The sequence below is a fragment of the Leopardus geoffroyi genome, chromosome E1 (genome assembly GCF_018350155.1).
Source record: "Leopardus geoffroyi isolate Oge1 chromosome E1, O.geoffroyi_Oge1_pat1.0, whole genome shotgun sequence".
Lineage (NCBI taxonomy): Eukaryota > Metazoa > Chordata > Mammalia > Carnivora > Felidae > Leopardus > Leopardus geoffroyi.
Window position 1 is genome coordinate 47,638,588 of NC_059330.1, and position 13,790 is coordinate 47,652,377.

Below are 13,790 nucleotides of genomic sequence, written 5' to 3' on the forward strand. Positions count from 1 at the left end.
TCAAATGGAGCCCCTGGCCATCCTTCTGGTCAGCTGACTTAATGTCCCCTAAGTAGACGGAAGCTCAGCGTCTTCAACCCACCTTCAACTAGAGACTACTTAGACTTCTCTAGTGGCCCTGCTTTTGTAAACAGGCTGAGGGATAATATTTCCTTCCAACGAGAAAGCCCCCAGAGAAGGAAAAGTGGGAGAACTGCTGGCCAACAGTAAAACAGCTATGCACCGGAAATCAGAAGACCCGGGTTCTGGCCTAGACCCTGCCCTTAGCTATGAGATGGACCTTCTACAACCGTAGTCTTCTCCACGGAATGAAATGGCTCAACTACGGAAGATCTCTACCAGCCCTTCTAAAATTAAAGAATCTACATCACCAAATGTTCCAAAGGAAGACAGTGACAACTGTCTCTTTGAAATCAACTATCAGCCCTCAGGAACCTTTCCTGTTTAGAACTTTCCAGTGGAGGGGAATATATATATCCAGTTCAGAGACGACACTAAACATAAATGAGGAAACTATTCCAGTGAAGTCTTTTATTAAAATTAACCCATGAGGGGCACCTGGGTGGCTCAGTCAGTTAAGGGTCAGGCTCAGGTCACGGTCTCACAGCTCGTGGGTTCGAGCCCCGGGTCGGGCTCTGTGCTGACAGCTCAGAGCCTGGAGCCTGCTTCAGATTCTGGGTCTCCCTCTCTCTCTGCCCCTTCCCCGCTCACGCACTCACGCGCGCGCTCTCTCTCTCTCTCTCTCTCTCTCAAAAATACATAAACATTTAAAAATTTTTTAATTAAAAAAATAATGAAATAAAATTAATGCATGGGATGTTAATTAGGATCTTAAAACCCTTTAATCCAAAATTGTCTAAAAAAACAAAACACCAACACTCTCATCTAGACCGTGGTTCAGCTTTATTTTCTTTACCTCCCAATGCTTTTCCTCCTTCCTGGAACTAGGGAACATTTCATGAGTTAAAATAAGGTTTAGAGAAATAGTAGAATCTAGTACCCTCTAGAACAATTCAAAAGGTCTTTGATTTTTCTTTTTTTTTTTTTTTAATTTTTTTTTTTTCAACGTTTATTTATTTTTGGGACAGAGAGAGACAGAGCATGAACGGGGGAGGGGCAGAGAGAGAGGGAGACACAGAATCGGAAACAGGCTCCAGGCTCCGAGCCATCAGCCCAGAGCCTGACGCGGGGCTCGAACTCCCGGACCGCGAGATCGTGACCTGGCTGAAGTCGGACGCTTAACCGACTGTGCCACCCAGGCACCCCTGATTTTTCATTTAGTTGACAGAAGCAATGTTATCGGTTTTCAAGAAGAGTGTTTGGTTTTTTTTTTTTCCTTTTTCCGCATTAAATACCAGGAACAGGCAAAGGGCAGCATAAAGAAAAACAATGGGTTTTGCCATGGCTCTGGTTGTGGCTTGGCAATTAATTAGTTGCGTGACCTGGCGCACAATACTTAACCTCTATTACTGTTTACTTATCTGCAAAAATGTGGATCCTAGCACACGAGTTCCCCTGACACTCCCCTCCACTGGGAGTTAAAGGGGATAACAAGGCCAGGGAAGAAGAATGGAGAGTGTTGGTTCAGTTCTCTCACTGACTCTCCAAATTGAGGGCGTTTGCCTCATTTTCAAAACTGTGGGCACCGCTAATTAACCTTGCTGGTTAGGAACAAATTCCTGTGTGGACGGAATCAGGCCCAAAGCAAATGAAGTGTTGAAGCAAAAGTTAGGCTTCTAAGAGTCTACCTAGGTTGACGTAACTGGCTTCTTTGAAGGTACCATTCAGTTCCTTCCCAGCTTTTAATGTTAAGGACGGCAGGACGCAGCACAAGAGAGACTGAGTCAAACTCCAGGGATCTAACCTCCGACCAGCTGGGCCTAGTTTCCTCCTCCATCATCTGGCTTGGAAAAATCTGAATCCTATCGGTGTGAAACCCTCTATCGATCTATACGCTGTCCTGCAGCTTCCCCAACCAAGTAGAAGACTAACTTCAAAATTCAACTTTTATAGTAACTGAATCATGCGCTAGTCTGAATGAATTATACATTAGGTAAATTATAATTACACATTTTATTGTTAAGCGGAGCCTGATTTCATTTGCCAATTAAGAAAGGGCCTCCGCCTGCTCCATTCAAATGCGATTACTTCACCCTGAAGCAGTGGGTATTTCAGCACCAAAAATAAATAAGTGCGGTAAGAGGTGTGCCTGAGCACTCACCAAAGCCTGCGAATAAAACCAACCAGAATAAAGAGAATAAAAAGATGTTGGGGGTGCCTGCGTGTCTCAGTCGGTTGAGCGCCCAATTTTGGCTCAGGTCATTATCTTGCAGTTTGTGGGTTCAGGCCCCGCGTCAGGCTCTGTGCTGAGAGCTGGGAGCCTGGAGCCTGCTTGGGATTCTGTGTCTCCCTCTCTCTCTCTGTCCCTCCCCCTCTCTCTCTCTCAAAAACAAATAAACATTTAAAAAAATTTGTAGGTAGTAAGAAGATTCTAGAACTGGCTATTTTTTTCAATTATCACCTGCATTGTGGGTTCTTTCACACAGTACCAACACTGTCCCTAGCTTCCAAACTCCTCTCCATAAATAAAGTCATTAGGAAGAGATGAAGCTCTCATACCTCCAGGCGGACCTGCTCCAGCTTCAGCTGCCCACGGTGGGAACATCTCAACTCTTTCTAGAAACACTCTGATTAACCAGATTCACTCATTTGTCTCCCCACCCCGACAGCTGTGTGCTGCTCCCTGAACTTGATTTACACCTTCCGGATGCACCCTCCAAACTCTGCCTGTCCACATGGATTCCATCCTTCAAGACTCTACTCCAATGTTCTCTCAAACGCCACCAGGCAAGAACTCTCGGTTCATCATTCCGGTGGGGGCTGTCCTCTCTCTTTGGCAGCCAGTGTTCTTGGGATATATGTTTTGTCAACCCGGAGCTACTTTGACCTTGCCTTGGACTGTACTGGGGTCTTGCCTGAACACTTGCTCCAGATGACAGATGAAGCCTGCCCCTCGGGAGCACAGCCACTTACTTTACCGGTTAAATATCCTTTTCTTTCCCAAAGCACCAAGCCCGCGCCACAAGGTGGTGGCTCAAATAACGCATCTGATAGATTAAATGCTCTGTAATTAAATATAAATACGGTTTGGCTCACCCGTTTCTTTGGTGTGGCACACCAAAACACACTGGTGAGTTTCAAATTTCCCTGATTGGCTTCATGCTTCCTTGATGTCCCTGGACAGGCGCTAAGCAATTGTGAAATCACCAAAAAGGTAGGGAGGCGAGGGGGAAGAAAGGGAAGCCGGGGCCTGAATAATCCTCACTGAGTCATCATTTCCTGAATGATGGAGCTTGCTGCTTCGGGGGATCTGGAGAATGGAACCGGAGCAGCGGGTGGAGGACGAGCCCCCGCCCCCCGCCCGGCCTGCAGCTGCAGAACCCAGACCCGGGCCGGGCCCGCACCCACGTGCTGGAGCGCCCTCCTGTGGCCGCGCCGCAGTCCCCGCCGCTCCCGGCTCGCCCGCAGACCACGCTCCCCGCCGCTGAAGAAACAAGAGACGCAGAAAGTTTCCGAGCCAGGCGGTTAGCGAAAGGTCGAAGCCAGGTCTGGGAGCCTCGATGCGCGGGCGTGGCGGGAGCGGCGCCCAAGGCTGGCGGCGAGGGCGAGCAGTGCGGGCCCAGGAGGACTCCCGTAGGGCTCTGAGGTGCTCCCCCCCAGCGGGTTCGGGGCCTCGAGATCCCGAGAGCAAAGGCTTCCCCCGTACCCCGGCCACACAGCAAAGCGCGGGAGGGGAGCCAGGGCCCACGACAGGACCGGATGCCTCCCCTCGACCCCCAAGCTACCAGGGCGCTCTTGCGGCGCTTGGGTTTGTTTTATTCATTTTCTTAATTGGAGGGAGGGGCGCACCAGCTCCCTTTGGTGCACCCGATCCCCCCCAGTCAGGATTCTGGGTGCCCCCCCAAGAACCCACCTGGAGTCCACCGCCCCACCCAACGCCGCCCTCCCCCTCTGGGGTGACAAGTGGAAACAGCAACCCCCTCTCTTCCTCCTCCCCGCTGGGGAAGTAATGCTCCAGCAGGGTCTCCCTGCGGCCCGCAGAGGACCCACCGACCGGGAGGCGGCAGCGGGGTACGCGGCGCCCCGGGGCGAAGGGCCCCGAAGCGGGCGAGGCCGGGCCGGCGCGGCGCTTACCTCGTCCACGGTGAGCGGCATGCAGATCCGGTACTCCTTCAGCAGCATGGTCCTGCCGGGCGCGGGCCCCCGGGGCGGGAAGCGAGGGGCGCCCCCCAGAACCAACAAGGCTGCCTCCCAGGCGCAGGGCAGGGCGCCCGTAGCCCCCCGTTCGGGAGCCGGCCGGCGAAGCAGTCCCGGCGCTGCGCTCAGCTCCTGGCTTCCTCCTCTCCGCCCGAGAGCATGTCAAGGTTCGGGTCCGAGTGTTCGGGGCTCCCCCGCCTCCTTCCTCGCCGAGGTCGGTCCTCCCGGTACGCGGTGTTGCAAAGTCAGGGAGGGATCGGGGCGGGCGGGAGGGAGACCCGCTGGAAACCGCTCAGATCGGCAGCCCTGGGCGGTAGGAGCGGCCACCGGATCAGGACATGCCCGGTGGCGGGCAATGGAGGAAAAAAGAGAGATTTCCAAAAATTGAAACGAATGCACAAAAGTCACCCGCTCGATCCGCCTCCGAAAGCAGACATGAACCTGGCGACCCCCCCCCCCCCTCCTTCTCCGGCGGGTCTGCCAATGCTAATGTCACCAGGAACACATTGCAGCCGGAGCTGGAGATGCTGACTTTCCAGACAAAGGCTCGATCGGCTCCTCTCCCCGGGCGGTAAACAAGATTTCCTGCTCTTTTAGGGCCGGTCCCCGAGGCGCTCCGGGGCTCTCAGCAGGAGAAAAGGGAAGCTGCCGCCGCCGCCGCCGCCGCCGCTCGGCTCTGTCGGGCTGGGGCCCGGGGTTCCTCCAACCCGGGCTCGCGGCGGCGAGGGGCGGGCGAGAGGAAGCTGGCGCCTTCCGCGCACGTCCCCTCCCCCGGGTCCCTTGGCTCCCCGAGCGCCGTGCGTGCCCGCGAGTTTGCAGCCACCGCGCCGGAGCCGGAGAGTCCGCGCGGAGCTGCAGTGTGCCTCGGGCCGGGGAGGTGGGTGCGGGAGGAGCGAGCGCCAGCGAGGCTGACATCAGCAGCGGCCGCGGTGGGGAGGGTAGCCCCATCCGGCCAATGGGGAAATGGCAAAGAATGTGGAGGATTTAAACAAAACAGCATGTCTCTCTCTCTCTCCCCGGCTCCTGCCAGACGGCAGGGCTGCCCCCGAGCTGAGCTCGGCCGGCGCTGGGGTGGATCGGGAAAGGGGGCTTTTCCCTGACTCCCCTACCCTTGGAGTGCGTTCTCCGGTGTTCCCTGGGTGCCACGGTGCTCCGCCCGGCCACTCTGGGTAGCTTCTGGTTGCCAGGTGCACAAGCGAGGCTTGACCTTTGGGGGAAAAAAGGTCTTTGCAACTGGCCACCGCGATTGTTTTCACTTGGGTCCAGGGAGCAAGCCCAGCGCTGGAGAGGCGATGGGCTTTGGGAGCCTGAGAACGAACTCTCGCCTGGGTTCCTGACTGATTTCAGAGGAGGAATCCTGGTAAACTGGGAAGTGCAACAGCGTGGAAGAAAATGAAGTACAAACAGAAAGCACACGACCAGAGGGAACGTGAACCGGACATAGCCTTTTACCTCTCCCGGTCCGCAGGGCTGCAAGAAGAGGTTTTCCTGTCAGCACTCCTAAGTTCAAAAAGTCACAGCGAAATGTCAATGAAAATGCCTGGCGTGTTGGTATTTCATCCATATTAAACAGATCCCTCGTTTTAACCACAAGAGGCACATTCTTCAGTTACTCAGGAAGCTGCATGTAACTGCTGAAGTCTGTTTTTCATTTGTCTGGTATTTTTAAGCTTGTTTTTCTGAAAAGTTGCTGGATGAAAAAAAATGCATCGTTTGCCTCTGTGCAGAATAACCAGCAAAGCATCATCTTTTCTCAGAGGAAATATTTGTGCTCTAGAGTCCCGCCGCTACCCACAGAGCTTGGATGGTGCTGCGGATGATCTCAGTGCCACAGTATTTAAAATTATGATTAATAAATAGTTAACCAGAAGAACTATGGTGGGCTGTGGCAAAAATCATCCCAGATGGCTGGAGGGAATTTATAACTGTGTGAACATGATACAAAGCCTCATAGAAAAACAACACCCTATATCCAGTTTATATTTTAGTGACAACTATTTTTCTAGATAGATGCTTCCCAGAGTTGGCCCCGAAATATTCACAGCAACTAATTAAAGCCAAACCAAATTCCTCGAGGTGGAAAATCTAAATCTGACACCGACACCGTAGTGGTGAATAATAACACATTGAAAGCCTGTGATACGGAAGCTCAAGCTGTTTTTCCTTTTTTCCTACTTCTTACTTGAAAACAAGTGTAGCGGCTTTGCTTCTGGTACCCAGTCCTCTTCCCAGAGGCAGGGAGGCGATGTGCTGGCTAGCCACACATACACATGCACACAGGACATCAGAATGGGTAGATATATTCCTAGCTTCCTAGATGTTTCCTGACATTGATTCTGTAACTGTTTGTTGGGGTTTGTTTTTTACTGAAATTGATATTAAGGTTGAGGAACTCCCTCCCCTCACTTCCCAAACTGCAAATTATGCTTTATACACTTCTCTCCTGACTCTGGTAAGCTGCCTGAACTTCCTTTTCATTCAGTCCATCCGCATGCCTGGTCACATTAATCTTGTTCAAGCACTGCACTAATCCTGCCACCTTCAAAACCTCTCGCTGATTCTCTGTGGCCTACTGAGCCCGTTAAAATTCCTTGGCAGGAAGATCAAGGCTCTGAATCTACCTTTCCCCTGTTCGCCAGTTACCTTTCCCCTGTCCTGCAGCCAAGTGAGACAAATCTGTTGGCCTGGGAAGCCATCCGCTTTACCTTGACCCTTCTGCTCCTGTCACTGCCTTCACAGAGAATCCCTCCCCCCAGTTCTTCCCCCATGACACCATCTTTCAGCAGTCTGTTTTTGGAAAGTGACTCTGAGGACAGTGTATTGGATGGGACAAGGCAGAAAGATACCAGAGGCAGGAGGTTATTGGTTATTAGAATACTACAGGAGACCAATACTAATATTGGTTATTAGAATACTATGAGGAGGATCTGAATTAGCACAGAAAGAAAAGACGATGAATTTTGAAGATTCGGTAAGGACTTGGGGAGAATCCGTTTTCACTACAACAGTGCTTGGGGGAGGGGAGGGCAAAGGGAGGGCTTATTCATTCATAATGCAATCGCACAAAGGGAGGAGAGCGCCATCTACTGGTCAGATACGCTGTCTAAAATGTTTTCAGTCCTCTCGTCAGCAAGAGTCTGGCAAGAATTCCATCTTTGTTTCTTTTCCACCAGTGGAATCCCCAATATCTACTGCCAAAGAGCTTTTAAGGTGTTGCTATCATCACCAGGAATAGTACTGATGAGGGGCGCCTGGATGGCTCAGTGGGTTGAATGTCTGACTCTTGATTTCGGCTCAGGTCATGATGTCAGGGGTGGTGGGTTCGAGCCCCATGTAGGGCTCTGTGCTTACAGTGCAGAGCATGCTTGGGATTCTCTCTCTCTCTCTCTCTCTCTCTCTCTGCCCCTCTCCCATTTGCATGCTCTCTCTCTGTGTCTCTGTCTCTCAAAATAAATAAACTTTTAAAAAGTTTTAAAAAGGGAATAGTGTGATGATACATTAACAAGTGTATTAAAAAGGGAATAGTGTGATGATACATTAACAACTGTATAATCTACAGTTACTGATTATCACAGATTAAAAAATAGGATGGGGCACAAAGCAAAAAGAGGAACAAAGAGTTATCAGTGAGGAATGACATGAGCAGTAGGAAAAGAATATCAGCCTATACAAGTCTCTGACAGCATATATTCTTGGATAAGTGACAAGCTGTGAAGGCAAGGGTTCTCAGAAGGTGAGATGGGGGAGGTGCACATCAAAACCGATCATCTAAGGAGCTTTTTCAATCCATTGTCTTCACCTGGATTCTGATTATGTGCACCCCACACACACACTGAAACCTTTCTCAGCCCCTGTGAATAAAAATAGGACCCACCCTGTAAGTTACATCTGAAAGAAGAATGTAGCAACAGTCTTTGTGACCGTTCATGTTTTATTCCTAGAACATCCCTGGCACTGCTGAGGTAAAATATTACAGTTCCTTCCATCTTCCTCTTTTCTACTCTCTAAGTTGTGTGGGCTTGTCAAAGCCCATTCAAAGTCCCATCTCCCACACAGAGCCATTCCAGACAATTCTTTACCTTTCTAGACTGCCCAGAACATTTATCTGGACTATTCATTTTTGGTTCTTATTTGTTATACAAGTGTGGCCTTTGTATACAAAATGCCACCTGTTCTCCAACTGCCCGAAATGGTTTTAAGCTTCCAGAGGACACAGACCATATCCTCTCTGAATCATCTGGAAACTGTTTTCTGCTAGAAGGGGTAGTGTAGGTACCTAATAAACATCTATTAGATGTGTATATATATTAGTTCAGGGTTCTCAACCTCCGAGCTACTTGACATTTGGTGCCAGGTTAATTCTTTGTTATGGAGGTCACTGTAGGATACTCAGCAACATCCCTGATCTCTACCCACTGAGTATCAGTATCATCCGCCCCCACCCCTCCCCACACACACACTGCCAAATATGGGGGTGCATATGGAGGGGGCAAGTCTTGCTGCAGAGACCTGCTGTATCTGTGTAACATTCGTTAATCTTATCTAAATGTTTCACTTCTCCAAGAAGAAGCTTTCGGAGAGACTGACTTTCGACTTGTCAAAACTGGGGCTAAGGAGAGAAGGATAAAACAAAACTGTTACACCACAGTAACATAAAGATGTACCTTCTCATTCCCATGCTTCTCTTCACATTACTAAAGTGGCCCTTGAAAAAGGGCTTGACTTTAACCTTGATCACTTGGTTAAGGTCATGTCTGCCCATTTTTTTTCCACCATAAAATTACTATTTTTCCCTTTCCATGCTCTGTTCTTTGGAAGTAAGTCATTAGGTCCAGCCCACAATCAAGGGAGGGAGAATTAAGCCTGTGTCCTGAGGACAGGGTATCTACATATATAATGGGACGTTCTGTGAGATTTGTCTCTTCTCCATTTATTTATTCATTCAATTATCTAGATTTATTTTATACTCTGAGTAACTGAATACTGTGTGAGTTTTCTTGCTCAGATCGTTTCCGCTGTGGACACGCTGTGGTAGCTCTCCCAGGTTCCTGTGTCCATTTCACATACCCCCTTTTCAAGGGCTGTTTTTGAAAAATCAAGCATTATCCTTTGCAATTAATTTTTGTTTTAATAAATATTGTTTTAATTCCAGCAAAGTCTAAGCCTGTGTGTGTGTGTGTGTGTGTGTGTGTGTGTGTGTGTGTGTGTGTTTTAGGTTTATTTATTTTGAGAGAGAGAGATCACGAGCAGGGGAGGGGCAGAAAGGGAGGGAGAGAATCCCAACCAGGCTCTGCACGATCAGCATAGAGCCCGACGCAAGGCTCAAACCCATGAACCAACTGTGAAATCATGACCTGAGCCAAAATCAAGAGTTTGGACGTTTAACTGACTGAGGCACCCTGGCTCCCCTTTGTGCGTGTTTTAAACACCTGTGTGTCTGATTTTGTTAGGAAATAAGCAAATGTTAAATTCATTCTTAACACAACTACAAAAAGCAAGTCCCAAGGCAATTCTTATGTATAGACCCATTTATCAGGCCTCTGTTAAATACAGAGAATAACTGACATGTAATTGCTTATAGCTGTGCATTAAATGCTCATAAAATAAAAATTCATCCATGATGATGTGGTATAAATTGCTTCACATAGAAAAAAAAACAAAAAACAGGAAGTTCTGTGGCCAAAGGTATAGTTTTGTCTTTTTTTAAAAAAATAAATTAGCGGGGTGCCTGGTTGGCTTAGTCAGTTAAGCATCAGACTTCGGCTCAGGTCATGATCTCACGGTTCATGGGTTCGAGCCCCACATGGGGCTCCGTGCTAACAGCTCAGAGCCTGGAGCCTGCTTTGGATTGTGTCTCCCTCTCTCTCTGCCCCTCCCCTACTCATGCTCTGTCTCTCTCTCTCTCAAAAATAAATATTTTTTTAAGGTTTTAAAAATGAATAAATTAGCTAGTAATAAATTTGTCCTTTTATTGCATTTCCTGTTTTTACAGAAATTTGCAAAACACTGGAATAATCTGAAATAAATTCTTAGACTATATGTAACTATACCCACTGGAGAGAAATTTTAGTGATGAAAGAAGACACTATCCTTGATCCTAAGTGTCCTTTAAAGGGAGGCACCTATGCAACCATAACTGATTGTAGCTATTTAATGCCAAAGCATATTTGACGTAGTATCATCAAATGATGTCAACACAGATCTGGAAATAGTATTTCTTTTCTTTTTTTTTTTTTAAGATTTTACTTTTAAGTTATCTCTACACCCAACATAGGGCTCAAGCTCATGACCCCAAGATGATCAAGTCACATGCTCTCCCGACCGGTCCAGCCAGGCGCCCCTGGAAATAGTATTTCTCAGCAATGTAGTGCCATAGGAATAGGATGTAATTCGACTTTTTGTGGAACGTTTTTTAAAATGTTTACATATTTCTTTTGAGGGTGGGGAGGGGCAGAGAGAGAGGGAGAGAGAATACCAAGCAGGCTCCACGCTGTCAGGGCAAAGCCAGATGTGGGGCTAGAACTCACAACCATGAGATCATGACCTGAGCTAAAGTCGAGTTGAACACTTAACTGACTCAGCCACCCAGGTGGCGCCCCTAATTTTATTTTACAGAGAGAGAGAGAGAGAGAGCAAGCAAATGGGGGAGAGGGACAGAAGGAGAGAGAGAAAAGAATCTCAAGCAGGCTTCATGCTCAGCACACAGCCCAACATGGGGCTCAATCCCACGACCCTGGCATCATGAACTGAAATTTGGCTCACCAACTTGGAGAGTTGGATGCTCAACCGACGGAGCCACCCAGGCGTCCCTCAGGAGCATTTCTGTAACGCAGACCTTGTGGCTTACGTTCCATGACTCCCAACTTCAAACCTCTAGCCCAAATGACTCCCCCTAATTTGACCCTTGTACATGCATTTGCCTTTTCAACACTGTCACTGTCACTGGATACCCAATAGGGCCCTCAAACTTAACATATCCCAAACTGTGGACTCCTGTCCTTTCCTGCCTGGCTTGATTGTCCCCAGTCGGCTTCCTCCTTGGTAAACGGCAACTCCATCTTTCCAGACGCTCAGCCCAAAAATCTTGCCGACATAGTTGACCTCTCTGGCCTCAAGGCCAGGATTCTTGGCTCGACCTTCAGATTATATCCAGGATCTAGCTGCTGCTTACCACTTCCACTGCCTCCACCCTAGTCCAGGCCACCATCGTGTTCCTCCCGAACTACCGCAATAACCCCCCAGCCAGTCTCCCAGCTTCTCCCCAACCTAGTCACCACATGGCAGAGACTCTTTTACTATGTAAGTCAGCTCATACCACTCCTTCGCCCAAACCCCCCATTGGCTCCCCATCTTACTTAGGTTAAAAACCAAGTCCCGGGGCACCTGGGTGGCTCAGCCGGTCATGCGCCCGACTTTGGCTCAGGTCACGATCTCGAGGTTCGTGAGTTCAAGTCCTGCAACGGGCTCTGTGTTGACAGCACGGAGCCTGCTTTAGATTCTGTGTCTCCCTCTCTCTTTGCCCCTCCCCTGCTCATTCTCCCTTTCTCTCTCTCTCAAAATAAACATAAAAAAAAAAAGTCTTTATAATGGTTGAATTGCCCCAAACTTCATCTCCTGTAACTCCTACCCTCGCGTATTCTGGTCTTCAGACAGGGTGACCTGATTGCTCTAACCTCAGGGTTCTTGCTCCTGCTTCTGCCTGGAATCTTCTCCCCTGCAAACTATCCGCAAGACTCCTTTACTGGGGCACCTGGCTGGCTCAGTCCGTGGAGCATACGACTTCCGGTCTCACGGTCGTGAGTTCCAGCCCCGTGTTGGGGGTAGAGATCACATAGAAAAAGGTAAAAAGAAACCAAAATAGACTCCCTTACTTACTTCAGGTCTTGGCTCACTAGCGAGGCCTTCCTTGACCACCTCCCACTCACTATCACCCCTGCTACATTATTTACATGTTTATTTTCTATCTCCCCTCTACCCTCCCGCCCCCTTTATAAGGTTCACTTCACAGAGGCGGGAACTTCGGGTCAGATGTGTGCACAGCCAATAAGCTGAACGTGCCAAAGATGCCAAATATGGAAAAAATAATAATAATATATAGACACATTATTTTCAATAATTAGTATCATAATATACATTACCCCTGCTTTTCCAATCAGTTTTTCTCTCTGTTGTCGAAAACTGACGTCTGTGCTCAGAGCAGGAACTGGAAGACAGAGTTGGGGTATACAGAAGGAAGATAGTTTACTACTTTGCCAGGCAAAGGAGGTTACAGCAGACTAATGTCTCCAAGACTGCAAGCCCGCCTGGGGGAAAGGGCTGAGGGCTTTTATAGGAAAATACAGGATCTGGGCGATTTGGATAGCAGTCTGGTCCCCGCTGCCAGCCTGGTTCCTCAAGGTGGTCTCATGACTAGAGCTGGCGGGGCCATCTGAGTCTCGTTACTAAGTATACATTGAGGCATGTCAATATCTGTACTGAGTTCTTGGAACAAAGGATTCCACAGAAAAACAAGTGAAAGGGAAGGGGAGGAGGAGGCTTTCAAGAATGAGGAAGAGAAAAATTTGTTCAGTTTAAGTCCAACCCAAAACAAAAAATAGTGATAAAGTCAAGCCTTGCTGGGGGACTAGCACGTTCACCTTTTTTTGTTATTTATTTTTAAGTAATCTCTACTGCTCAAGTGGGGGGTCAAACTCACCACCCTGATTCTTTGTTTTTTAAATCTCTAGCTCCAACGTGGAGCTTGAACTCAGAACCCCAAGACTAAGAGTCGCATGCTCTACCGACTGAGCCGGCCAGGTGTCCCAACTAGTTGTCTATCTCTCTCTTTTTAATGTTTATTTGTTTAGTTCTGAGAGAGAGAAAGAGAGAGGCAGAGGGAGGGAGACAGAGAATCCCAGGGGCTCGAATGCAGGCATCATGAAATCATGACCTGAGCCAAAATTAAGAGTTGGACGCCTAACTGGCTGAGCCATGCAGGCACCCCTAGTGTGTGCATCTTAATTTCCATCCCTCTTTACATTTCTATAGAGGTTTCATCTCTACCTTTTAGATTCCTTATTCTTTGCTAATTTTTCTCTCCTGAAACTAAATTCTTTCTTACGATGTCCGATTCAGACAAATAAAGGATTTATAAAGCGTCTACGTAACCGTTCTCTCAACCTATTTTCTCTCTTGCTCAGTCTTTCACCGGGTTTCTTCTTTATTTCACTTTGTTGCTGTTGTTTCCTTTGTAAGCTTTCCCTTAGATTTCAAAGTGCTTTCATTGCTTATTTCCTCCAGGCCTAGCAAGGAAGGGCTTCAGTTTGGTGGAGTTTTCTCCACCCTCTCTCACTCTTACTTTTTGAGTCCTGGAAACCAGGATTTACTCCAGATTTACTCCACCACAACTTTGTTACTTTTTGTCTTTTCACATTCTTGACACAAAACGGGAGACCTCCAAATGCTTTGTCTACTCTTCACCAAACCAACTGCACACTGAATACAGAGCCAGAAACAGCTCGGCCTAGTGCTCTCAACAACACTGGCTCCTAGAA

General features: G+C 48.4%; 1 protein-coding gene across 3 annotated transcripts in view; it reads right to left on the reverse strand.

Annotated features, from left to right (window-relative positions):
- The window catches only part of PITPNC1 (phosphatidylinositol transfer protein cytoplasmic 1), a 274,238-nt gene that overhangs the window by 258,665 nt on the left and 1,783 nt on the right, over positions 1-13,790 (reverse strand). Inside the window, exons 1-2 of one of the 3 annotated variants that reach the window (XM_045490740.1) lie at positions 13,417-13,435; positions 12,396-12,460 (exon numbers count right to left, since the gene is read on the reverse strand). Coding sequence is in view for 1 of the 3 variants with exons in the window: in XM_045490738.1 (XP_045346694.1) it covers positions 4,195-4,242 (48 nt within the window). In the remaining 2 variants the exon portion in view is untranslated. Of the gene's footprint in view, positions 1-4,194; positions 5,284-12,395; positions 12,461-13,416; positions 13,436-13,790 lie in introns of those variants that run through there. The other 2 variants (XM_045490739.1, XM_045490738.1) reach the window with 2 other exon arrangements.